The sequence below is a fragment of the Poecilia reticulata genome, chromosome 17 (genome assembly GCF_904066995.2).
Source record: "Poecilia reticulata chromosome 17, P_reticulata-male-v2, whole genome shotgun sequence".
NCBI classification, from domain to species: domain Eukaryota; kingdom Metazoa; phylum Chordata; class Actinopteri; order Cyprinodontiformes; family Poeciliidae; genus Poecilia; species Poecilia reticulata.
In genome coordinates, this window is record NC_088846.1 from 10830880 (window position 1) to 10857869 (window position 26990).

General features: G+C 38.4%; 2 protein-coding genes and 1 long non-coding RNA gene across 17 annotated transcripts in view; 2 read left to right on the forward strand and 1 right to left on the reverse strand.

Annotated features, from left to right (window-relative positions):
* Positions 1-8708, forward strand: part of LOC103479288 (uncharacterized) — an 86096-nt gene extending 77388 nt beyond the window's left edge. For all 6 annotated transcript variants that reach the window (XM_081597923.1, XM_081597920.1, XM_081597922.1 and 3 more), the window contains 4 exons: positions 445-526; positions 623-732; positions 945-1116; positions 2390-8708. In XM_081597923.1, the coding sequence (XP_081454049.1) occupies positions 445-526; positions 623-732; positions 945-1116; positions 2390-2394 (369 nt within the window). In that variant the 3' untranslated portion in view covers positions 2395-8708. The remainder of the gene's footprint in view (positions 1-444; positions 527-622; positions 733-944; positions 1117-2389) is intronic.
* Positions 8709-9486: 778 nt separating this feature from the next.
* The window catches only part of LOC145548060 (uncharacterized), a 39227-nt gene continuing 21723 nt past the window's right edge, over positions 9487-26990 (forward strand). For 3 of the 10 annotated variants that reach the window (XR_014084351.1, XR_014084352.1, XR_014084353.1), the window contains exons 1-2: positions 10473-12725; positions 13111-13179. This is a non-coding gene — a long non-coding RNA (uncharacterized LOC145548060). Of the gene's footprint in view, positions 10450-10472; positions 12726-13110; positions 13180-26990 lie in introns of those variants that run through there. The other 7 variants (XR_014084344.1, XR_014084350.1, XR_014084346.1 and 4 more) reach the window with 6 other exon arrangements.
* On the reverse strand, positions 15062-25455 carry LOC103479335 (myosin-7-like). Its single transcript, XM_081598538.1, has 37 exons — positions 25255-25455; positions 24911-25054; positions 24639-24795; positions 24530-24557; positions 24336-24444; positions 24145-24237; positions 24016-24079; positions 23841-23939; positions 23647-23750; positions 23414-23552; positions 23013-23131; positions 22775-22924; positions 22525-22695; positions 22120-22429; positions 21928-22007; positions 21455-21660; positions 21253-21376; positions 21037-21173; positions 20667-20922; positions 20340-20582; positions 20079-20255; positions 19854-19999; positions 19684-19774; positions 19203-19592; positions 18980-19106; positions 18779-18897; positions 18501-18697; positions 18235-18418; positions 17992-18157; positions 17785-17909; positions 17395-17703; positions 16940-17143; positions 16552-16848; positions 16321-16425; positions 15847-15942; positions 15474-15608; positions 15062-15185 (listed from the first exon to the last, which is right to left on the reverse strand). Exons 1-37 carry the CDS (start codon positions 25453-25455, stop codon positions 15165-15167), a joined length of 5823 nt encoding a protein of 1940 aa, XP_081454664.1. The 3' UTR covers positions 15062-15164.

Below are 26990 nucleotides of genomic sequence, written 5' to 3' on the forward strand. Positions count from 1 at the left end.
GAGACTATCAACCTGCACATATTGTGCACCATTTTACGTTTGATTTATATAAATGTGTGCATGTTGTGATCATGTGATGCCTGAAAAAGAAATCGTGTCTAAAATAAATCCAAATCCCACGGGAGCCCCCCCCCCCATTTCCTACAGTACTATAATTAAAAAGCGGCAAAAGCATCTTAATAGACACTTTTGTGAGATGTATAAAAACAAACAAAAAAAAGAACATGACAAAGGACAAATAAAGTATGTTCAAAATATTTCACTATAAAATTTAAGCTGAATGGCATTCTCCTGCATTCTGCATACAGACAGTAAAAGCATGACGCTGACACCTCCAAAAAGTAAATGGGTTTTGCTGTTAAGCTGAGCAGATGCTGAAGTGCTACGTTCTGTGCTGGATCTGGTGATTTAATGGGCAGCATTGTGATCTGTGTTCTCCTCCAGGTGCAAATCTTGAATAAGAAGGTTGACGTGAGCAAGGTGACCTCAAAATGTGGCTCCAAGGACAACATCAAACATAAGCCAGGTTCAACTTTAAACTCTTCTGGGGTTTTTTCCCTCCCTTTAAACTCTCAACTGCTTCTATTGTGCTCTCATGGCCACTTTCGTTTTCCTGCTTCAGGCGGTGGTGACGTGAAGATCGAATCCCACAAGGTCAACATCAAGGCCAAGTCTAAGATCGGATCCCTGGACAACGTGGGACCAGGCAGCGAGCAGACAAATGGACACAAGGTTAAATTTAAACACAGTCTGCAGTATTGTTTTTTTTATCAGCTAAGATTATCTGGTCCTGCTGACTCACTGTGCTGCTACTGCCTATCGCCACTAGGTGGTGTGAGAGTTCAAGAATTGCCTGTGAGAAAAACATGTTTTTGTTTTTATTGTTTTGTTTTTCTGCCCACCTGTCTGTGTGTGTCCTTGTGCTCGTCTATATTTGGCCGCAGGAGGAAAAAACAGGAGAGAAGACATCTCCACCCGCATGTGGCGCTCCACAACAAACAACTGCACCGGCAGGCGTTGCCAAGGAGAACGGCATGAAGGAGCCCACTCCTTCTCCTTTCGGAGGAGATGGTCTAAAGGAACCCCTTAGCATAGACAAACGCATCGCTGAGAAAAGTGGGTGCAAAATCCTACACAGTGCTCATTTTGGCAAAATTGGAAAAGCTTATTTGTGATTTTAACTTTTCAGTTGTTGCTTTATTTGTCGAGCTTTGTTCTCGCACAGCACAGTTATGTGACAGATGAGCTACACTCAGAGGAAAGAGGAGATAACAGCAGACCTCTTGTTTGTGGTTAACAACCCAGAACAAGGGTGTGTTTGAACACAGAGCTGAATCCTCTACTGTAGTGCCTTTCAAAAATCTTTGTACTCATTAATATTTGTCACTCTGTGTCATAGTGCAACCACTAACGTTGCACTTTGTTTTTATCTTATCTGTTAGGCCAGCAGACCTAAGTCGTTGCCCTTCTTTGCAAGATAGCCGAAACTTGATTAGATGTAATGGAGAGCATACATGGTGTTGCTGCTGATTCTGATTGGATTTAGGTCAGGGCTTTAACTAGAGCGTTCTAGCACATGAACTTGGTTTGATCTAAACTAGAGCTGGAACATGTTTGCTCATGAGAATAGGTGAACTTTTTGTCTTGGAGGTTAGGTACCAGAAACGAGCATTACACTAGTAGAGAGAGCTCCTCCAAGTTGGTCAGATATTGCTTATTATCTTGGAACCAGTGAGGAGTGGTTTCGGTTGTCTGCAGTTCAGAAACCAAATGTGAGCAATTTGGAAAAACTATCTTGGTTTTAAAACATATTAAATCAAGGTATAACTGTAAATGCATCCTGGAGGTTTTTTTTTTTTCTTTGAACAGACCTAGGTGGTGTACGTGCTCTGCTGCAGTGATTAAAATAGCCAACAAATGACATTATGAGGAGACCTTCAGAGGAGAGATTAACAGGTCTTTGTAGATAAATTACTCTTCATTACTGCAACAGGCCACCAGACTGTGAGATCAAAGACAGCGGGAATCTTCCACCTAATGCTGTTATCAGACTTGGCTTATTTGATTTATGGCTGCAGCACTATTTTCTTTATTCAACCTTTATTTTACCAGGATAAAATCCCACTGAGATTAAAACCCTATTTCCAATGAGTCCTGGCCAAGAGGGAGGACTCCACCTGCCAGTGCCCTTCTACTGACCGCAATACCATTAAAAAATATAAACTTTTTGACCCATCACTCCAATGAAACTCCACTAAACAGCAGCAAACTATTAATTACAGACCATCTGTCCAGTATTTTTTAAGCTCCTCGTTGCCATTTTCAGCATCTCTCCAGATTCTGTGTGTTTCTTGTGTTTTCTGAGTCTGTCGTTCTTGTTTTTCTGCAGACTGAGTCCCTGTGAGCTCCAGATAGTGGTGGGACATGCATGACGCTCACTGACCTGCCAGTCAACCGACCAACAAAATTACCACGGCACAGTCACTTCCCTCTGGCCCCGCCCTTCACCTCACCCACTGCAGCATCGAATCAACCGATTGCCTCTCAGTGTTTCTCTGAGGTCCGCCTGCCAGCGTCCTTCTACCAACCCCGATCTTTGACCTTCAAAAGCACCCGAGCCGATATTTTGCCCCGTAACCTGCAAAGAAGACCACTTGTTGTTTGTCTACACATCTCTTTGTGGGGTTCCACCAGCTTAAATATCTCGTAACCACAGACATAGTTACGTTTTACCCCTGTTCACAAAATCTAACAACCCAGACACAGAAAATACCCTTAAGCAGAGTCACCTAATTCAGATATTGTTCAACCTATGAGTCTCAGTGCTGATAAAACACCTTTCTCGGATCTCTTCGGAAAGCCTTCACTTTCCAAAACTCCACTGATGTTCTAACCGTGTCAGTAGAACTGTACTTCACTTCCAGTTCAGTCCGTCAGATGTCATTACGTCTCATCTAGTCTTTCTTGGTATTCAACAGCTCACACTATTTAACCACACTCGTTACGATATGGTTAATGTGGTTTATTCAAAGAAAAAACTAACTGCAGTAAGGTTTTTAACTCTGTATTAACCTGTTCCTGATAGACTTGGTAGAAGTGGTTGCAGAGAACACTGTGGAGTTGTAATCAACTTAAAAGTGTTTTACTAAAAGAATCTAATAAAGTTCAAAAGCTTATTTAGTGTATTTTCGTCAGACGTAGGCAGCACATTAGGGTGAGAGAAGCGCCAAGAAACCAGCTTATGACCAGAAACAACCTGTTTTTCAGCTCGATTGTCCGCGATCAGTCGGAAATTCAAAAAACGGATCATTTTCGTAAACATACCATATTTTTACTTGGGGAAGAAAACTTAAAGTTAGCTATTTTCACTAGTGAGATGTTTAAAACAAGTCAGAGGGATGTGGGAAGCTCTTTAAAGGGAATCTGTATTTTCTATGACGTGCCAAGATGTGTCTGCGTGTTATTCAGGTTGCGAGAGAGTGAAACTTTTCAAGCAGATAACAGTAAGGCCGAACATATGTATTCATAGTTGCCGTGTTTTATCCTTTCAAGCTTTCAAACTCTGTCTTTCAGTTAGAGGCATTATTAGAAAATGTGATTACCTCAAAGGAACGTCAAAAGAGGAACGATGGAGAATGTTTGAAGCTTCTCTCAGTGGTCTTGGCTTTAAATTGATTATACTGTTGTAAGTTGGGGTTGTAACAGGAAGACCGAGTCCCTTTTATTTGTTACCTTATGTTGCCCCCTTTTTTAAATCAACAAACATAAAGGAATTGGTTCACTGTACTTCTTTAAACTGTTGTTGCAGACAGTATCTATCATCTGGTTATGGAAAATGTTCTGGCAGAATTGATGTTGTGATCTAGAAAACAAAGATCAGAAGCTTTTCCAGCTTTTCCAGTATCGCAAGCATGTCTTAACCCCAAATAGGCAACATTTAGAATAATTCTTGTGCCAAGTTGTACACAAATATGAGTATTAATAAACAGTCTGGAAATAATGCTTATGAAGATGCAGCAATCTTTAGTTTTTTACCTTATTAAACATTTAATTGAGGTTGATCTGGTTCGGTCCAGTTGAAAAGGCAAAAGAAATTTAAAAAAAAAAAACAGTTCTCCCACGCCAGACTCAATTAAGCACTTCCAGACATTCAGACATGTATAGTACTCTGTTCAACACATGTTTCTGCCTTTCTACTCATGACGCTAACCTTTTTATAGTCCACCACACCCCCTTCCTGCACACCTGCAGCCCCTGTGAGGGAGCTAATACTCTGAGACGTGTCTGGTCTACAATCATTAGAGAAAAGCAGGCATAGGGTCCCTTTCTTTCCTTCATGAATCTGTTGCTCCTCCTGGTTATGTGCATCACCAGATCTGAGGGTTGAAAGCCCTCGCTGCAGGCAATGAACCACTTACACACACACATATATCTATAGAATAAGTTCACACACGCATACACATCGGTGTGCCTGAGCACCGAACAGGCACACACCAAAAGCCACCACTTTGTCGTTGGGTAGTTCACACTGATGTACTAATTTTGCTGAAACAATGGTTTGTTTCATTGTCATTGTTGCATATTTTACCACACTGGCTTCCCGTGTTGCGGCGTCTCTGCATCTCTTTTCTCTTCCTGCGTCTTTCTCCAGCTTTCTGACAGCAAAACAGTAATATTATAAATGAAGGCTTCTTGTCACCTGCGCATTTACGTGACACAAAGACAGAAAGAGGACAGAGAACGGCTGAAGTGAAGAGAAGTTCAGAGATAGGAGACAGTTGATCTATAGGAGGAATAACAACATAGCATTCATGTTTAAATCTTTATGGTCATTTAGGGGTTTTCCTGTACACAATAAAATCCTTCCGCTTACAGTGAGACTCAGAGGAGCAGATCATTAGGCTTCGAGTTTTCTGCTGCTCTTCTTGGCACATATTTTACCCTGACATTTGTATTGTAAATAGATGACAAAAAAAAAAGTTTTTTGTTACATTTTTTTTGTGCAGCATGTTTGATTTACGTTGGATGCCGTTTAAATATACAGAATGTTCTTAAATCGCACAACGCTGGACAGCAGGAACTGCCCAGCTCTAAAATGCCATGACTGCAGCAGTATTTTAGTTAACCAGATCCCAGAACAGCTCGTATATTTGAAGTTTTCTTTCTAAAATACGTGTCATTTTAAAACTAGGAGAGGCTAAAAGCAGTTTTGTTCACATTTATTATACACATACATTGATCCTTTTTGGAGCAGCTGGCTGGGTCGCTTTAATCATATTCCCTTAAAGTAAATTGCTGTACGTTACTTCTAGTGCAGGCTCCCCTCGACACTGTGACTTTGATTTAGGCCAAAACATTTCTGAAATGTGCTATGCGTCACAAATCGAACATGGGTAGTCCGTGTCCTTCCTGCTCACGGTGATTTCAAGGTTGGGACCGTCTCTGGTGAATACACGGAGGGATTTGCGACATCTCTGTGGCGTACTGTAGTTGTCAGATGTGTGAAGTGTTACTACTGCATTCATCCTGTAGAGAGCGCTGCTTAGCCTCTTGAACACTGATAGTCTGGCTCTGTGACTTTACAAGAAGCTAACCGACAAACATCCCCCACCAGATTCCCCTATACTGTACTTATTTAAGCTAGCGCTCTGTTATCGTGTCTGGAACACTAAATATTATCAGCACCATATGGCTCGTGTAAAGTTCCCTTACAGGAAAAAAAACAAAACAAAAAGGTTATGTGCACTTTGAACACAGTCTTGTTCATTTCTTGATGCACTCAAGTTATATAACTGTACTCAAGTTGCTTTACTGTATACTGGTAAAACCTCGTCAGCTGTGTACTGTACGTGTGTGCTTCTGGGAACAAAACCGTCTTGGTAGTTTAGTGAAACTTACGGTGATCAAAGAGCAAGTGATCAACTAGTCAACAGTTAAGTCTAGAAAACTTAAGAACAACATATAGGCATATTTATTATCGTATCGTTCCTTCCAAACAATTCCCTCGAGTTGCCTGAAAGCAACACACGTCACATGACACATGCGTGGATCATATGTGAAAATAATAATAATAATAATGTGAACCTTTCTTTTGGTTTTTTTTTTGTTTTTTGTTTATTTTCTTTGCAGGCAGAATAACTGAAATATCAAAGCACTTTGATAGATGTAGGTGCTGGACTGTGTATAGAGGAATAGGAGAAAGTTGTAGTCTTGTTGTGTCTCAGTAGCTCATTGTAAGAGTGCGCCGTCATAGGAGGAGATGAGCTGCTGTTTGGTGGATTTTAGTGGAACTTGGGTTATCGGTGTTGTGCTGCTGGCTTCGATAGTCAAACACTCAGCTCTCCAGGCTGCCCTGATGATATTCTTGTTGACATTCTCTGGGATTTACATTCTGGCCAAGCTGCAAGGTCACATCTACTGAATGGAATCATATATTTTTATCTTCTGCTCAAAAGGCTCACTGAACTCTGAGCCACCTTTCTTTAATATAGTTTACACACTAGGATAGATGTAACCACTAGATGGGTTAACAAAATGTGCGTTTTTAGCAGAAGATGGTAGCTTTCAGACTTTATTTACATGCATGAAAACTGCAAATACTAAGTTTTCCATGTGCTGCCATACTGAGAGACATGTTCAAAAAGTTGCGCAACAACACTTGGACTCAGTTTGGTTTGTTTGTAATGAAAAAAAAAAGTTTTAAAAAAGAAAATCTAACGGATTTTAAATTAATCAATTTAATTGGTTGTGCTAACCAATTAAATTGATTAAATGCAGTCAATATGCATTTAATTTTTACTCAAAAGTACAACTTTCCAAAGTCAAAATTAATACGACTGCCTTACATTTAATGTTTGGCAATAGCTGCACTTAAAAAAAAGAACTGTTTATCTAAAATCTTTTATAAAGAGAGTACTGCAATCACTTTTAATTAACATGTTGCTATAATGTTTGAAAGTGCAAAATGTAATAAATACATTGTTATTAACTTACAGGCTAATACAACTTAGCCTGGTTAATAAATCTCTCCCAAAGTCAAACATTTTTTTCCTTATTTAGATAAACTTTGTTTTGACTGATATAAGAAATTGTTCATTAAGCGACTTGGTCAAATCAAGGGAAATGGGGAATATAAATCACTATTTTTCAAAAGCAGGAGTGTTTTCTTCATATTATCTTTTATTAAATAAATAATCTCTACATATTTATTGCACCAGGCCACTAAAAATCAAATTCTACATAATACTTATCTGTAATGTACAGCTTTCAAACTGATATTATTGTTGCTAAAATCTACAGTTTAGGTTTTCAGTAATGGACCATTAAATCTTCCAAGATTATAAATATTTAATTTTAGTACAACATTATTTGGTGAAAGAGGATATGGGAAGAAGTTAATGTTGCTTTGCAGCTTGGACAAAAGGTAATATCCAGATTCACTCTAATATCAACTCACAATGGTTTCGTGTAGCCTTTTAACAACACCCTTCCACTAGTATCTCACACTGTCCCTTGTACATAATCAACACTGTGTTTTTATCACCCCAGAAGTATTTAATTAAAGTTAAAAACAATAGAAAAATGGGAAAAAAATAAAAATCTTACGTTTTAACAGGATGTTGTGGATGTTGCCAGTTGAACATACCCGTTCACGTAAACCTGCAACAGCTTAGCTCAATTAAGGTGTTATTGTAAGAGTGAAAGCGTAAGTAAGGAAACGTACTGTTTTTCTTTCCTTTTTCAGAGTCTGCCTTTTTTCACCAAGAAAAGGGCTGATGAAGTTTCAAGAATGTTTTTTAAAATGTGTTCAACATTCTGAATACATGTGTGAGGTTGTCTCTGTTCTGTTTTCAGAAGATCGATTAAACACGACGACACTAATTACTGGTTTCAGGAAGTAGTGACGTGTAATCGGTGTGAAATGCACCGACGCGTACTGGCGGCCTGATCTGTCTGATGTCTACCACAACAGAGTGAGAGTAATGAAAACCAAACTTTGTGTGTTTTGGCATGTAGTATGGACTCATGTCCTGTATTAGACCGCCCCCCTGAACTAACACAGTGACATAACTACCAACACAGGACGGAGTTAGGGCAAGTCTTGGACCAAATTGTTTCATCACGGTCAACAGAATTATGAAGAAATCTAAATGTAAAAAAAACATTAGAGGTGAAATTAGCATGTAGTATAACTGAATACAGAGTGTGTTGGTAGATATGTACCTGGAGCCCCAACCTGTTTCAGTCCTACAGAGGTTTGTCAACACTCCAGTACTGAAAAAGAAGCTGATTGTTTTATCTTTTATTCCACTCACAGCAACCACTGGCTGGCTGCTCAGTAAAACCAAAAATCTGATTAAACGTCAAAAGCAGAGGTTTCACTTCACACTTATAAGCTGTGCTTCGGTCCCCTGCTCACTCTTAAATACCAACCGTAGACTTAATAATCTTCGACAGCAGACAAAGGAGCCTTCCTTTCAGTACTGCTGAGTGGACACTCTGTTATTGTTTAGAGCACAACACCGTTGTAAGAGCATGCAGGAGACAACAAACCAACAGTTGGTTGTTAGAAGCATCCGTCCTATTAGATAGCGCTCATCTCCCCCCTTAAATTCTGAATATTTGGTATGAAAGAGATGTTCATTGTGTTTAATTGTTAACTAGTGATGTGAATATTAATCATTAAATAAAAAAGATGGGCAAGAAAACTCAGTGTTGTTGCTTCATTATTTCTTGACAAACTGGGGTTTAAAGACGAATTCATTAATAACATTCTAGACTTGTAGTGAAGGCATATGGGCATAACAATTTTTAATGTTTTTAAAACGAACTGTTTAAATTAAATTTAGTTTTTTGTAAGCAAGAATTCATAATAAAAATATACGATCAAATCATTGTGACCATACACGAATCAATTATTTAGAATATGTGATGAAGTTTATTTGTCAGATTAAAAGTCATTTAGTAACATATTAGACATACTTTTTATTCAGTCCACATTTCTGTACCGGTCTGATGTAATATTCTGATCTATGTTTTTTCATGATGTTTTACTGTGAGATGAGTTACTGAAATAAATTGACTTTTCAACAATGTTGTACCTGTACAGGCAGATTCCAATTCAGTTCAATTTGAATGTGTAAGAGAAGTGTCCATCGTTTACGGCTGCTTTGGACTTTCTAAAACAAACAAAACAAATCTGACAAGATTCTATAAAGCTTGGTGGGAAAAGTTATGCATTTAGTTAGTTTAGTTTTATACTCGGGTAAAACATCACATTTTGAGATGACACGGTCTGATACTGCTACATGTTTCTACCATAAGTAAAGTTACTGAATTTTAATTTAGGATTTTCTCTTCAGACAAGACATTTGTCAGGCTTTTTAAAATTATTTATCAGTGTTTTAGATAAACACCACTACTACAATACAATACTTACCCAACAGAATCTTTATTCACAGTAATAACTTCGTACCACATTTTTAATAGGCAAAGAGGCGCTTTGGTGAAAACTAGTCAAGGAGCTGAATGAGATGCAGGTGTGTTGGGGAGAAACTACGCCATCTTTCGGTCAAAAATGGAACTAGTGGATGTGAAGATGGACGCATTTGGTAGGTCTGAATTTTGGGGGCTGTTGTAGACAAAACACTTTCGGCTGTACTTATTCAGCTGTAGGTACTTTTTGAGCTAATGATGTAGTGGTTGAAGTGGAGGCCGAATAGATTTACTTAAGCCATTCCCCGAATTGGAAGCTGCAATCGGAAACCAACTTCAACTTCGTGTCAAAAGTGCGCGGTCTAAGTCCGCGGAACATCACGTTTTAGCACGAAAAGCACTGCAAGTCATTTTCCCACCTGTTTTGTTTGAATGTACCTGGTGAAAAACAGCAGCTACAAGTTCACTTTAGAAGTTTTGACTAAATTTCTTGACGTTAAAATACACTATAGTTTTATTGTACAAGCTAGTAACGGTAAACACTTGATGCGCGAGCTGGCTAACACCTCCGTTTGAATCATTAACGGCGATTCCACGTAATTTCGACATCTTCCATCTACTCTAGTTAAAAAGCTACACATACACTCTTCAAATCTGAATTAGATTATTCTCAACTAATAGCAGAAGATTTAAAACCAAGTTTGTGATTTGTGAAACCGTAATCTGATTTGTTACACTTCAATAAGCAATTCGGCACTTTTTATGCAACTGGATCGCACTGGAATTGCTCCAGGTCCAGCAAGTTGAAATGGTCCCAAAAGAGATGTTCCCTTTCTTCTACTCTTGTTCCTGATGGCTGGATGGCATGGCATTGCATCCTTGGGCTCAAAGATAACCTGTGAAATTCTTGCTGGCTGCCTTCTGAGCGCTGATGTTTCAGCTGACAGCTGAGGGTCAGTGTCTGACGCACAGCAGAGGGACAAAGCGTTCCTGTATTCAGATAAGCAGCAACAGGTGAGTGTTAAGGAATAGACGGGATGCAGTAATTCAAAAAAGTCTCAAAGGATGAACATTGAAACGACCTAAAATCCAGGGTTTTTTTAAGAGGGGAATTAGATTTTATCCATTTAATGAGTTGCTATACTGACAACACTTTTGTCATAGTTCTATTTTTACCTCGTAATTATTTTTATTTTAAGTACAGTCAGTTGTTTCTGGTAGATGTTTCCACAATTTTGAGTTACCACAGATGTGACATTTGGGATTTAACAAATTGTTAATTAATGTTCCATAATTAAATATACCAATGTTTCTGGGGTTTATCAGTAGCACTGTGTACTGCAGCCACTGAGGGAGAGAGTATTCAAAAGATAATCAGAATGTGGTCTAATATACTCATTGATTCCATTAACCTAATACTTATAATAGTGTTATGACAATACTTCTACATCCAAAGATCACATTCATTTGGTCTAAACTGATTCTGCTTGATTCATTTAGTGAAAACTTTTTTTGACAAAATTATATTTGATACTTGTTTGTAAAAATCTATGACAAAGCGTGTGGTTTTTAAAATCTATCTTGGCTGGGATTTAGGATAGAGAACTGGAGACATAAACCAGGACAGAATGTCAAGCAACAACATCTTATATAAGGACAATGTTATAGTTCTTCAGTATATTTGTCGTCGTTACTGGAAGCAACTTGCCCAGTCTTACTATCTGGCTTATCAAACAAATATCCGACAAGTCACAGTAAAAATAAATTGCTTTCCTATTGTCGAGAGGATATTGCTGATGGAGTGTTATCTTTCAAAGGTTGGGAGGTCTATTGGATTTACAAAAACTGCTATAAATCTGGATGAAAACACAGCCGTTCACTTGTGGGTATTCATTCTCCTCCAGATGAAAGTTGTCCTTTTATCTGTAGGATGAATGTTAGTGGGTTGGAGTAGCCTTACTGATGTATAACTTGTGCATGAGTTGTAAGTTTATAAATTGAAAGCTGGTGTCATATTGTACTTATCAGTACTATATGTTCCATACAGCCTGAGAAAACTCTGGTCACTCCAACAATTTATCTGGCATCTCAATATAGGATTGGCATAACGGGACATTTTACAAGTTATTAAAACCTTGTTTGATCTTAAGACTGGGAACTGGGTATTGCCTAGTTTGTATCAAACATATCCTGATGAAAAGGGAGAGTGTAGATTCACCGAGTATACAGTACACCTAAACATAAACATGAGTTTTTGTGAATTTTTCCTACATTCACAACGACTGCCTTTACTACTTGTGATTGTTCTTCGAAACAAAAGACATTTGAAATTGTAATTTCCATTCACACGCTGATGAGGGTAAATTAATGGATTGTAGATTTTTTTTAACAGCAGAAGATGAAATATTTTATGAAAATAAAAGAAGAAAGGATACATTTTAGGTGGAAGTAGAAATATACAAGCAAATTGTATAAGCTAACTTTATACTTAATATTTTTTTAAACTGGGCATAAAGAGAATGGCCTGATTTTTCTGGACGTGCCTCAAAATCTGCAGAGATAGGAAACAAACTGCTAAAGCTAAAAAGGTAACCCAAGCTGACTAGTAGTTTGAATTGATAGAAATATTTTTTTTATTTCACTCAAGGTACTGTATTAATCTACAGAAAAAAATTGTTTTATCTAACTATTTTAAATTGTGACCTTAGCAAAACATGTTTATTCAAAAATCCTATCGTTAGACTGCTGCTAGGCTTCTGATGTGCCAACACTATCAGTGATCCATGCTGGGCCTAGCAAGTGTTTTTTTGTGCTTGCTTCCCCAGCATATGCATAAAGCACACTACATCTTTGCCTCTATGTAAACTTTTGAACTACTTGACTCTAATCTATTCCCAGGCCTTAACATAGCAGGTTGTCCTCCATGAAAGGTCCCCATTCCCAGCTGTCCAGAGTCCTTGTATCTCTAACTTCAATGATCACAAGGGGAGATGTGAAGCACCTTGTCTCTCTTAATTTTGCAATCTATGACAACTGTGGTTTCAGATGAAGTTTCTATTGTTAGAATGCTTGTTATGTTCTGATGGTTACTTGAGGAGGTGTTGAATATGTGTCCCTGCCTCCATATGTCCTTCTGCTGTCTTGTCCATCTCCTTGACTCCACTTCAGTAATAAAGTTGTCTGTGACTGCAGCATCACTGCATAAGCTCAGGTTTGAAATCTACTAAAGCTTAAAGAAATATCTTGGTGCTTGGGACTCGACGTTGCTTCAGAAATAAACGTGAGAAAAGGTAGGGCTCGATTGATTTACATTTTAGATTTCTTAATTTGTGAAATGTCTAAGTTTCATATGCTTGTTAAACCAATCTGCTTTTTTGTTGTATCCTAGTTAAACTGATGTTTGCAATTCTACATCTCCGAAGTTAAGAATTGGTTACAGTTAAAGGAAAATAATGTTTAAGAGCTTAAAGAAGTAGTCAAAAAGCATGATATGTTTCTAAGCAAGAATCTACACATTTCAGATATTATCTAGGTTGCTTAAGAACGTAATACTTTCTAAACCTTTTGATTAAATGTTAAAAGCAATAATTTACTATGTGGACGGTTTGAAGAGCTACAGAGTCTAATTCTCTTTTTTATTTTTTTTACTGTGTTTTTGCAATTGAAACATCAAAGACTGATACCATGAAGCAGCATGCATCAGAGGACTGGGACATCCTTCACACCAGCATCCCACCATAATAGGTAATGTTATTAGGCACTAGGGGATAACACTTAGAGCATATTCACATTTGGTAAAAATTCAATACAGCTGATTTCTACAGTTTGTTCAGCTGGAGGACCTCAAGTAGTAAAACTTTGATGTATATAAAAATAGGTCTTCTAGAATGGCTTAATTTTTTTTATCCTCATGGAGTTGGTCGGTCCATCATTTGGTTCTTCTATTGTGCTGTATTTCGTCTTTTTATGTAACAATCAGCATGCCTGGATGTGTGTTGATAAAATGGTGCAACCAAAAAACCTCCCAAAAGCCTCTATTTTCCTGAGAGTCATAGGAACCAAAACCAAGTCATCCATCCCATTACTTTGTCAGTGTAGGCGAGGTAGCACTTGGCTTAACATTTCGTTAAACTTGAAAAAAATCTCTCTTCCTAAGACAAAGTGTTTTGATAACACTTTAAAATCCAGTGTTACTGCATTTTTCTATGCACCGAGCTCACATTTCTTTTTTTACGATGTTGTGTAAAAGACGAGTCATCGCTAATGTCTTTATTTTATGTGTCCTATGATCTAGATTATGTACTAGTTCATTTGTTTTTAAGGTTTTGTTCGAGGTTTGGATTCCTTTTTTACGTATTCTAATGTAAAAGATGTAGTGTTTGGTCTTGTCAAATTCAACATATCAATCTTTTATTAATTTGTGTTGCATAGAATGCTATACTGTATACTTTACCAATGAAATGTTTCAATAGTTCATAATTATTGCACAATATTACATAATAAGTTAAATAGGATAACATTATGGACAAACTGTTGAAGTGCAGTCTTCCACATTTTTCAGCAACCCTAGCAAAATGTGCAAGAATCCTTAAAATAAAAAAATATATAATGGATTGCAGGAGAATGGTAATGATCATTTTTGCTGCTTCCTCATAAGGAGCTTTGGAGACATTTTCTTACAGCCTTTAAAATCCTCTTCATTGTTTTGTTAAACGGATGGAAATATTGGTAGTGAGATAAATCCTGGTCCTTGAAAAGAATGATTAGGTTAAAGCTTAAATAGTTTTAAACTTTGTCATTTCTGCTCTGGACATGGGTTACTTTAGAAAACTAGTTATTCTCATATTGCCATAGTTTGTCCAATGAAGGTCAACACTTATTTCTAAAGCATGTTCTTCTGTCTTTTCCATTTTGAAGAGTGGCAAAGAGTAAATTACTTGTGTCACTACACAATTATTCCTCATAGGAACAGGTAGTTGTGCACTTATAATAAAATACTCAACAATAGTCCATTTTAAAAGGTAAAGCACCAGTAACAACGCTTCACTAAAAACCAGCTTTTGTATGAGTTATTTTTCCTCACTGAATGACGGTCATCATATTATGGGTTGAATTTTCATTCAATTTTCCATGAAAGATTATGCTGCAATGAAATAATTGAGTTCTTGCAAGGTTGCAAATAAATATGGAGAGTACTGTATTTATAATGTCTTTGACATTGTATATTAGCTAATTTATAGGTAGATTCAAATGTCATTAGAAAAGGATATACTCTTGTTGCTTCCTCAGATGATAGGAAGCAACGTGCTTCCTATCATGCAGTATAAATGATGTAGGAATATAAAGGTGACCCATTACAACATGTCAGAGAAACTTGAGTTTCTATATTTAGTTAAAACTAAGAAAATAATCAAAAATTATAGTGTACAATGCAAGTAGAAAATAGGAATTAGGCTACACTGCAAAACTGTAAAATAATGTATTAAAACCCTATGAATCAATACAATCATAAATAAAATGTGTATAATATATGAATTTAACAACAACAACAAGAGATCCCTTCGTCATTTAGTTTTTTGTAATTTGGTACTTGAAAGTGGAGGATCAAGAAACAGTCATGGCCCACTTTGAGATGCAGATTCATTTTATTCTACTGAACAAACTACATGCATAGGGAGACACCATGAAGATAAGAAGTGCCTCAGAAGTAGGGATTCATTCCATCTCCCTTACTCTTCATCGTGCCCTTTCTGAAAAAAGAGAGAGAAATATATTCAAATAGTTACATAGCTATTTTATCTGTGATTCCTTTTTTACCTGTTAAATGTTCGCAACATTGCAACACATCCTTCAGTCTTAGACATGGTTTACTCAAACCTATTGTCTTTATACTTACAATATGAGGACATATTTTGTTGAGAAAAGTTCTTGCTACTATTTTAATTCTCATTTAAACATCAGTATATTATGGTCTTGGATTGAATCTTTGGGTGTTTTAACCTCAACACACCACTTAAATATTAACAAATTGAACTAACCTTTGACCCAACATCGCGGCTCTTGGCACGTAGCTTGTTGACCTGAGACTCTGCGATATCGGCTCTCTCCTCAGCTTCATCAAGCTCATGTTGAATCTTGCGGAACTTGGTGAGATTATTGTTGGCCTGTTCCTCCTGTTTAGCAAAGTGACATATTCTGATAAGTGTCACGTGCTTTTAAGATAATCATCACAAATGTGTTTTTTAATCAACTTTAATAGAAGTTATTACAACTTTGCAAATTTATTGATATACTCATGTTTGGGGTGAAATGTAATTGCATCAACGCTAGATGCTATCTTTTGCCTGTTATCTACTTCAGCTATGAAGCATTAATTACAGGTTGTGGTGATTTATGAAGCTGAATACTTACTGCCTCCTCCGCAACTTTCTTGTAGGATTTGACCTTTAGCTGTAGTTTGTCCACCAGATCTTGAAGACGGGACAGATTCTTACGATCTTCCTCTGTCTGAAATAAATAAGAGAAACATTTTAGTTTTTTTTAATTACATGTTAAATAAAACGTAGGAATGTCTTTAGATCATACCTCAGTTGGTCAACTTAGAAGTAGAAGTAAGAAGTAAGTGATCAAGTAATCTAATGATATGCCCTGGTGACTCCTTGTGATTAATTGTGCACGTCTGGAAATTTTGCGGTGGATTTGAAAGCCATTTTTTGGCATTTTATTGGACTAACTTCAATGTGCCAATTCATATTTTGTTGTAGCATAAAGATGGGTACAAGCTTAAGATAGTTGTGGACAGGTTTAGTGAAGTTATTTCCATTTGTTTGTTGTCTGTTCTAACATTTCTTAAGAATATATATATATACATATATATTCCTGCACCTGATAAGTCAGTTCTTTGATGCGCCGTTCATATTTGCGAATTCCCTTGATGGAGTCACTGGACCGTCTTTGTTCAGCCTCCACTTCATTTTCCAGTTCTTTGATCTATTGCAAAATTTAAAACAGTGGTGTTTACGAGGAAATTATATGAATCCAGGATGTCAAATATTGTACCAGATAGATGATTTAGTTGTGTTTTAATCATGAATAGATTTATGAAATTACACTCACCCTGGCCTCGAGCTTCTGGATCTGCTTCTTGCCTCCCTTCATGGCGATCTGTTCAGCTTCATCCAGACGGTGCTGCAGATCTTTGATGGTCTGCTCCATGTTCTTCTTCATGCGCTCCAGGTGAGCGCTGGTGTCCTGCTCTTTCTTCAGCTCCTCTGCCATCATGGCAGCATCAGTGATGGCCTTCTTGGCCTTCTCTTCAGCATTTCTGCATTCCTGCACAGCCTCCTCCACTTCAGTTTGAAGCTGAGAAATATCACCCTCCAGCTTCTTCTTCTGGTTTATCAGGCTGGTGTTCTGTTCACATGTAAATTGAACCCTTTTAGAATTCCTTACTGCACTGTAATAATTGTACAACTTGTGAAGAAACTGATTAAAACTGTCTCACCTGTGAGTGCAGTAGCTGCACCCGCTCACTAACATCCAGCAGCTCTTGCTCAGCAAGCTTGCGACTTCGTTCAGTTTGCTCTAGAGCGCCCCTCAGTTCCTCTACTTCAGCCTGAAGCAGGTTGTTGCGTCTTTCAACAATGGCATTGTTTTCCTTAATGTCATCGTTGGCTCGCAGAGCATCATCAAGTTGGAGTTGAGCATCCTGAAAGAGTGACATTTATTGTGAGAAAAATTGATAAATGGCATTTATGGGTAAGAGCATGGAATGTGAAGATTGAAAGCACTAGAAGTTCATATGACTATGACTAACCCAGTCATAGACCAAAATATTTTCTAGACCATGGCAAAATAAATATCATTGGAATCTAATCTTTAAAATTGTTTGATTTCAGTTTTTAAACCCCAACAATCTGGATTATTGAATTCACAAAAGACTACAACTTTAATGCACACCTTCAGATGTGAATGAACCGACTTGAGTTGCTTCTGGGCCTCAGCCGCCTGCCTGTTGGCTTGGCTAAGCTGGATCTCCATCTCGTTGAGGTCTCCCTCCATCTTCTTTTTCAGACGAAGGGCTTCATTCCTACTGCGAGTTTCAGACTCAAGGGAGCTCTGGAGAGTATCCACCATCCGCTGCTGGTTTCGCTTTACTTGCTCCATCTCCTCATCTTTCTCAGCCAGCTTCCGCTCAAAGTCAGCTTTAATTTGGTTCAACTCAAGCTGGACTCTGAGAATCTTCCCTTCCTCATGCTCCAGTGAGGCCTATAGAAACAGGATGAGTTGATTGAAATTATTCTTTTCACCGTCTTTTAATTCCAGGAAGGGTTTTGCTCTGCACTTCACCTCTGCTTCCTCAAGAGCTGTGTGTATCTCAGACTTTTCTTGTTCCAGCTGCTTCCGAATCTTCTCAAGCTCATGAATGTTCTTTCCTCCCTCACCAATTTGCTCAGTGAGGTCAGATATTTCCTCTAAACACATAATTGAGACGATATATGAATTCTTCTTTGTAATTCAACTTTTTGTCTGATGTCTTATTGATGAATAGCCAACCTTGTAAGTTCTTGTTCTCCCTCTTCATGGTCTCTAGATGTTCAAGAGACTCTTCGTAGGAGTTTTTAAGTTTGAAGAGTTCGGTGCTCAATGATCTGGCTTCTTTCTGAGAACTCTCCAACTCTGACTGGGACTCTTCATACTTCTGTTTCCACTCTGACAAAACCTAAAAATATTATGGAGATGTAAGTATTTTCTCTTTAGATGTGGTAAGTTTATACAGCTGTCGCTGTATTTTTCAACCTTGTCAAAGTTCCTTTGCTTCTTGTCCAGAGCAGCAGCAGCAGCATTAGACCTCTCCACATCCACCATGAGATCTTCGATCTCATTCTGCAGCCTGTGTTTGGTCTTCTCCAGAGAGGAGCATTTGGCATTCACTGCTTCAACAGCCTCCTCAGCCTCCTGCAGACGCTGAGCCAGCTTCTTCCTAGATTATGGAAGGGTTGATTTGGGATTGGCTACTTTCAAAACTTTGTACAGACACTGAAATTCAAATGTACTGTACTCACTTGGCTTCCTCCAGTTCCTCGGTTCTCTGGATGGCATCAGTTTCGTACTTGGTTCTCCACTGAGCCACCTCAGTGTTGGCCTTGGACATGCTGCGCTGCAGTTCAGCCTTGGCCTCCTGCTCCTCCTCATACTGCTCCCTGAGGAGGTCACAGTCATGGCGAGCAGACTGCACCGCATGGGCTAATGCATTCTTGGCCTGAAAAGAAAGTATATGAGAGGATATAGTCGCTGTCAATAAATCATCTTTATTTAATGGAGTGTCTTGGTTCCCAGTTACCTTGATTTCCTCTTCCAGTTGTCTTTTGAGGTCTTCAATTTGTTGTGTGTATGACTGCTTTCCTCTGGTGAGTTGAGACACCAGGGAGTCTTTTTCCTCAAGCTGCCTTATAAGTTCACCTGGGAATGAATTTAATAATTAGGTTTTAAATTGATAAAGTTAATATATGCTATTCAAGAAGTTTAAAGTGCTTGTTTATACCATTTTCAGTTTGAAGCTTAGCTTTCTGCATGGTGAAGTCATTGATGGTACGCTGTCCCTCTTCTGATTTGGTTTTATATTCATTCAGCTGATCCTCAAGAGACCGACACATTTTCTCCAAATTGTTCTGAAAGAAAGTAAATGCAAGTATGAATAATCGTCACCATGTGGGACAAGGCTAGACCAAGATTTTCAGCCAACAAGAAGAAAATATTTAGCTTACCTTGGCCTTGACAACCTGCTCCATATTGGAGACCACATCATCCAGCTCCAGTTTGAGCTCGCTCTTCTCCTTCTCCAGCTTCTGCTTGACTCTCTGCAGGTTGTCGATCTGCTCTCCCAGGTCAGCAACAGTGTCGGCTTGTTTCTTCCTGAGTGTGGCAGTGGTGGCTTCGTGGTGCAGGGTGGCCTCTTCGAGGTCTCTGCGGAGTTTCTGGAACTCGGCCTCCCTCTTCTTGTTCATCTCAATCTGGGCGGCTGTGGCTCCTCCAGCCTCCTCCAGTCTCTCACTGATCTCCTCTAACTCTCTAGCCAAGTCTGCTCTCTGCTTCTCCACTTTGGCTCGAGCAGCTCGTTCTGCTTCAAGCTCTTCCTCCAGCTCTTCAATGCGGGCCTAGAACAAAATGATGAAGGTTGCATTTGCTTTAACAAACATTTACAAACAAGTCCTTCATGTTAATAGTTTGTCTGGTGAGAAGTTTCACCTGCAGCTCCTTCAGTTTCTTCTGGAGCTGAGCACTCATTGCTTGTTCATCCTCTATTTTCCCATTGAGTTGGCTTATTTCAAAATCTTTCCTATTGATGATAAGAGGTACAATTTATAAAATGATGCTTACTTAGCAAGTAGTTAGTGTTTTTGATATGGGCTTCTTACTTTTTCAGCCTCTCTTCAAGTTGCTGCTTGTCATTTTCTAAGTCCATGATACTTTCTTGGGCCAACTTTAAGTCTCCCTCTAGCTTTCGCTTGGCTCTCTCAAGGTCCATTCGTATTTTCTTCTCTTGTTCTAAGGATCCTTCAAGCTGCAGAGAGACAGGCAAACAATCATTTGTATTCAAATAAACATAATTCAGGATTCAATTGTAATGTTTTAGATCTTACATCGTCCACTTGCTGCTCCAGCTTCGTCTTGGCCTTGGTCAGAGTGTTGACTTTGTCTTCCTCACTCTGCAGGTCATCCAGGGTTTGTTGGTGAGCTTCCTGTAAAGCTTTTTTCTCCTTTGTGAGCTTGGCGATAATTTCATCCAAAGCAGCCATCTCCTCTGTCAGGTTTTTGACCTATCGGCCAAAAGGTTTTCAGTGTGAACCAATGGTATTTGAGAGCATGATGTGTTTTGGTGTAGTGGTTAGTCTTTATGGTACCTTGTTCTCTGTAGCGTGTTTCTCTTTCTCCACCTTTGCCAGAGTTAGCTCTAAGTCGTCAATGTCCTTCTTTAACTCAGAGCATTCATCTTCCAGCTTTCTCTTCTTGCCTGTCAGTTCAGCATTCATCTCCTCCTCGTCCTCCAGTCTTTCTGTCAGTTCCTTGATTTTTGCTTCCAGTTGAATCTTACTTTTGATCAGACCCTCACATCGTTCCTCAGCATCAGACAGATTATCTTGCTCCTTTTATCAAAAGAAATTAACATGTTTTACAGAATGGTTATAATAAGCTGTGTTAAGACATTAAAAATCACAGTTTCAACATACAGTTTGGACTTGGAGCTGCAGGTCGTTCTTCTCTTGGAGAAGAGAGACCATTTTCTCCTCTAGTTCCTTCCTACGGGCTTCTGATTTTGCATAAGCCTCTTTGAGTTTGGTAAACTCCTCCTTCATGTTGGCCATCTCCTTCTCAGTCTCAGCTGATTTTAACAGAGGTTTGATCTTGAAGTACAACTTCATCCAGGGCCAATTCTTGACCCCCATGAAGGCGCGGATGTTCCACTGAATCACAAGTAGTGCATCCCTGTGTGTATTGGAAGTTGTATTTTTTAAGTAAACTTGATGACTGAATTGTGTCAATAACATTGTTCCTTTTATTTCTATTTCTATTATCATTATTATTATTGTGGTAATTAACCTTCGTTCCACAATCTTTTGGAATTCAACTCGAGCCAGAAGACCTCGTGAGCGAGCTTGAATGCCAGTGATAATTAATGCCAACCGATCATCTCGCATCTCCTCTAGCAGACCAAGAAGTCCAGCCTTGAAGAACACCTTTTAATAGATACAACAAGGGTTTAATCACTGATCTAAGCAATGCATAGACTTCATATTCTGTTAATATTTGACCTACTTTGGTGTGCCCAAGTTTGTACTGGTTGTGGTCTATATCCAAAGACCCCAACAATTTCTCAGCAGCTTTTTTGTTGTCAATGAATTGACCCTCAGGAATTGCATTGGGGTTTAAAATGCGATATCTTCAACAAAACAACAATGTGTCAGCATCAAATCTTTTCAATTAGATTTTTAATTTCCCTTCATCAAAAACAGCAAACCTCTGCTTGAAGTCTCCATAGAGGATCCTGTTGGGGAAGCCTTTCCTGCAGATCCTGATGCCTTCCAGCACACCGTTACAGCGCAGCTGGTGCATCACCAGAGGGTTCTCCATGGCCCCAGGAGTCTTGGTCTCGTTGGGGATGATGCAGCGTACAAAGTGAGGGTGGGTAGACCTCAGGTTGGTCATCAACTTATTCAGGTTCTCCTGAATATTCCATTCACAACAAACTTGAATACTTCCATCATTAACTTAGTAAATTATTTTTCATATCTAAATGCAAGAATGAAATAACTGGACTACAAAACAGAATAGAAATTATGTTTATCAAATTTTGGTTGTGGGTTGGAGAGAATATCTGATTAATACTATTAAAAGTGAATACAATTTAAAACTAGCCAGGGATAATGCTCCTGGATATATTTATAAAGTTTTTGTGAGTATGCTTTACAATATAAATTTACAAAGTTTTACCCTGTGTAGAGCAGAAACAGTTTGGAAAGATGAACCTTTCTTTTTGCTGCCTCCTTTGCCCTTCCCACCAGATTCTTGAGCTACATACAAAAAATCAGTTCTGTCATTAGAATAGCAATGTAAAGAGTTAGTGATGTTGTGGTAGCAATAAATGCTTCCTATTGTGTCTGCTGAATGTTAATATCCGCATACCTGAATCAGCTCCGGCATACCCAGCAAAAAGTATACCCAAAAGCTTAACAGTTGACTTCTGGAAAAGACCAACAACAGTCTCATTCAGAGGATCCTTGTTCTTCACCAGCCAGTTGTTGATATTATAATCAACAGTTCCAGCATAGTGAACCAGGGAGAAATGCGCCTCTGGTTTCCCTTTGACAACTCTAGGCTTCTGGAAGTTGTTTGATTTCCCCAGATGATTGTCATAAAGCTTAGCTTTAAATGTAGCATCAGAGGCTTTGGGAAACATGCACTCCTCTTCGAGGATGGACATGATACCCATGGGCTAAATAGAACAGAAATACCAAAATTAAAATTTCACCAGAAAATGCATGAGAATTTATGTTGAATCTCGCTGAAAATAAACAATAAAAAAATCACCTTTTCAATCAGGTCAATACAGGCCTGCAGATCCATACCAAAGTCAATGAACTCCCACTCAATTCCCTCTTTCTTGTACTCTTCCTGCTCCAGAACAAACATGTGGTGGTTGAAAAACTGTTGCAGTTTTTCATTTGTGAAGTTGATGCACATCTGCTCGAAGGTGTTGAACTAAAAAAGAAAACATATCTTTGTTTCATTTAGATTACTTTTTTATATCTGTCTATTATTTGCAAATAAGATAACTTACATCAAAGATCTCAAACCCAGCAATGTCCAGCACTCCGATGAAGTACTGACGAGGCTGCTTGGTGTCAAGAGACTGATTAATTCTCATGACCATCCACAGGAACATCTTCTCATAAACCGACTTAGAAAGTGCACCAATAGCATAGTACACCTTAACAAGGAAATGATGAAGAACACTGTTAAAACCTAACAATATATTGCATATAAATCTAAATACACTCAAAGTTCTTTGTACTTACCTGGGCAACATTTTGTCCCTTGGTGACCCACTCATTCCCCACTTTGACCCTTGGGTGACAGAGACCTTTGATGAGGTCAGCAGAGTTTAGGCCCATCAGATATGCAACTTTGTCAGCATCTAGTGAAGTACAAAGAACATTATTTGTGTGTATACAAATACACATATCCATTGAGTAATTGTAGATTGTTTTTGAATGCAAATTTTATCCAACTAAATTTGATTTCACCAGATCAAAAGGACTGTTGAACAAAGAGACTGGAACTTATTGTATTTTTGTAGTGTCTTGACTGAATAAGTTAAGATGGTACAATCATAGTTCTCTCTTTTGGTGTTAATATTTATTTGTTTTGAACATTTTAAATGTAGTTATTCATAATGCCCATATACTAAGATTGTTACCTTCAGTTCCATCTGCTTCTGCCTGCTCTTCTCTCTGCTTTTGCTTAAACTTCATGTTTCCAAAGTGCATGATGGCACCAGTCATTTTGTAAATACTGTTCTTCTCTTCTTGAGTGAAGCCCAGCACATCAAAGGCATCCTAATCACACATAACATTTTGATATCCAGTTAGTTTTCATCAATTGTTTTGTTCTGTATACTGTTTCTGCTAATATTTTAAAAAGTCAGCTCACATCAGTAGCCATCAACTCCTCTGAGTCATTGATGGAAGCTACTGTTGTCTCTCCTTGGGAGATGAACGCGTAATCATAGGGGTTGTTGGTGATGAGTAGCATCTCTACAATTACACAATTAAAATATAATTATAATATATGTAATGTTATACTTTAGAAAACATAATTGCTTTGAACATGTTGCCTATACTCACCCAGAAGTTCAGGCTTTACCTGAGACAGGATCTGGTAGAAAATGTGGTAATCCCTCTCAGCTTTAAGCTGGTAGGTGACACGTGACTTTTCCAGGAGATCTGTTGGGATAATAATCTATTATTCTCAGCAGAAATGGGCCAGCACTGCCTTGAAGTATGTAGTCATGGTACGTACAGGTTTCAATGTCAGCAGAGGCAAGCTTTCCTCTATTGTCAAAGTGGATTCTGATGAATTTACCCTAAAAAATAAAGAGTTATTGAATTTATCTGACGAATAATTATTTCCAGAACCAAAGTCACTTACAAATCTAGACGAATTGTCATTTCTTATGGTCTTGGCATTGCCAAAAGCCTCCAGAGCAGGGTTAGCCTGAATGATTTGGTCCTCCAGGGTACCCTGATGAAATCGAACCAAACCACAATATACACTTTATGTAAACCGAGTAAAAGCTTTCTATTTTTTCTGGGATTTAGAACAAGAAATTTAAAACAAACCTTTTTTTCACTTGCAGCATCTTTTTTACCACCTGGCACAGCAGCAATGCTGGCAAAGTACTGAATGACACGCTTGGTGTTTACAGTCTTTCCAGCTCCAGATTCTCCGCTGTGTAAAAGATACAAGAAAGGTTTCCTGCCAGAATCTACAACTTAGTACCACTAAAGAAATATAAGGTTGCAGAGTGACTCACGTAATGAGGATTGACTGGTTTTCTCGATCTGTCAACAAGAATTTTTAGCAGTCAAGTCAAAATTACAGTATCATAAGGGATGTGTGCACAAAATAAGGGGTTTCTATACCTGCCAGCATGTACTGGTAGGCATTGTCAGAGATGGAGAAGATGTGAGGAGGAGCTTCACTCCTCTTCTTTCCTCTGTAGGCAACGACCACCTCTTGGTTGTAGACTGGCAGCCACTTGTAGGGGTTGACAGTCACACAGAACAGCCCAGAGTAGGTCTGCAGATTAACAGGTAACAACATAAGATAGTGCCATAATTGTCCTATTGAATATATCTAATAGACTACATTTCACCGCAATATTAGTTTGTGCATTGAAGTTGAGATTTCTTACATAGATCATCCACGCTGCGTAACGCTCTTTGAGGTTAAACAGCACAGCTGGCTCATGGAGGAAGGTGAACATGGCCATGTCTTCAATTTTATCAAACTTTGGCGGGTTCTGAGGATGTACATCGCACTCCTTCACTGTGACAGTCTGTAAAAGAAAACAACAAAAGCTTTGTTTTACATCTAAACTGAATCATCAACATCATAATATCTTTATTCCAGTCATGTAAGAAGGTCCATAGTAAAAAGATAAAACAAACAAGATGGAAAAAATATAAAAGTAAGAATCAAACACCTCTATGGATTATTGATTGCACACATTTTAGTACTGAATACAAATTCACTTGCCTTTCCAAATTCTGTCTCAGCAGTGACTTTGTCACCATCACGACTTTGGACGGTTGCTTTTACGTACTCGACTTCTGGGTCAGGTACGAAGCACTCTCTCTTCATGTCAAAGGGACGAGTCTGGGCCTCCAGACGCTCCTTATCCGATTTCCTCAGAAAAGAAGCAGCAGCCCCAAACTCTGCCATGACGGCATCACCCATGTTTCAACCTTTAGAAAAGAAAACATTGTCATCTACAATGTAAAATACTTTTTAAGGCATATTACTATTACCCATGTGAGAACCAAGAAAAGAAATCAACAAAAATACTTGGACCTCAGCAATATTTAAATGTATATTGAAAATAATTGATTCAAAATGTAGGTCAGTGGCCAACTCTGTATTACCAACATTTTTAGTAATTACCTTAACTTTTAAAAACCCATAATGTTTTCCCTTTAATTATAAATTTAACAATGTGGGCTTGCAAAGAATATCTCCATATAAGCCTTGTATTGATTTTACTTAGTGTTAAATTACTGTCACTAAAATGTATTGATTTTACCTGAGCTTTATTTCAGTCCCCCTGGATATGTGAAATCTTGCTGCTCCACAAATAAAAGACAGAACAAACAAGATCACAATTCTGCAAACATGGAAACAGTAAGTTTGCTAAACAATAAGAGATTAGTTCTGCTTACAGACATTAATCACAGACGTGGTTTGAAATAATTTTTAAGCCTAGCCTACTGTGCTGCTGACCAGCCACAACAAAGCAGATTATTACTTGAGTGAATGTTCTTACCTCTTATTGTCAACCCTGTCAAGAAAATGATGGAACCAGTGACTCCCTTCGGGCTTTCTCTCCATTAATAAAGGTTGGAAGTCAACCAAATATGGGTATGAATATCAGAGAAATGGCATCCAGTTTGCTCGTCACAAAAGCATTCTCCAAACTGGGTTCAACCCAGTGCTGCTATTTGTTGCTCTCACCTTGAACAAAAGACTTGTATGCCAGAGTGGACATGACAAAGAAAGAGAGAGGCAGGAGGTGGGGAAGCAGCCTCTGACTGCTGAAGCATTTTGTCTCTCCTAGTGACTTGTATGTGTTATTGTTAGGTATTTTTAAATAGTAATGAATGGGAAAGTCATTTATTAATTTAAATGGATGTCTTGTTTAGGTTCTTCTGAATTTTTGTGTCTGGAATGATATCTATTTGCTACTTAAACACCCATCTCTGACTAAAGACCAGAAGGTTGCATGGACATTGGAATATTGCCTTTCTATTTGCAAGTTGAGAGAGATAAAACAAAGTAGAGCAACACAACTTGTGGAGCTTCAGACTTTTTCAGATCTTAGATTCAATTATAGTCTCTTCAGTGATTGGTTATAAAATAGAGATGGAGAATAAAGAGCTGCAGCTGTCGTCTGCAAAGACACAAGACCAGGACAAGGTCACAGTTGTGAGGTCTCTTTATTATCACTCAACACTACTTGTAGTTAAGTCTACAATAGGCATCCTCAGAGACAATACTGTCCCATTCAAGTTCATATTACATAAAGGGATACTGGACATGGTAATGCACTGTGTGTCTCGTGAATGGAGTGAGTCTCACTTTCTTCAAGTGAAATGACAAATGGTGTTTATTTCCAAATTCCCATTCCTGCTGTGGTTACCCTGGATGGGTGGAGCATAGTGATGCTGAGTTCCTATAAATACTTTGGTGTCTTAATTGATGACTCCCTTAAAGCAAAG

What these genes read in the sequence shown, in the direction of transcription:
- LOC103479335 (XM_081598538.1), bottom strand. Translation starts at nt 25,455, where the DNA reads ATGGGTGATGCCGTCATGGCAGAGTTTGGGGCTGCTGCTTCTTTTCTG. An exon ending in AGGAGTTGATGGCTACTGAT is followed by an intron (nt 23,553 to 23,646) that starts GTGAGCTGACTT and finishes ATGTGTGATTAG; the next exon opens with GATGCCTTTGATGTGCTGGG. An exon ending in GCCGCGATGTTGGGTCAAAG is followed by an intron (nt 15,186 to 15,473) that starts GTTAGTTCAATT and finishes CTCTTTTTTCAG; the next exon opens with AAAGGGCACGATGAAGAGTA.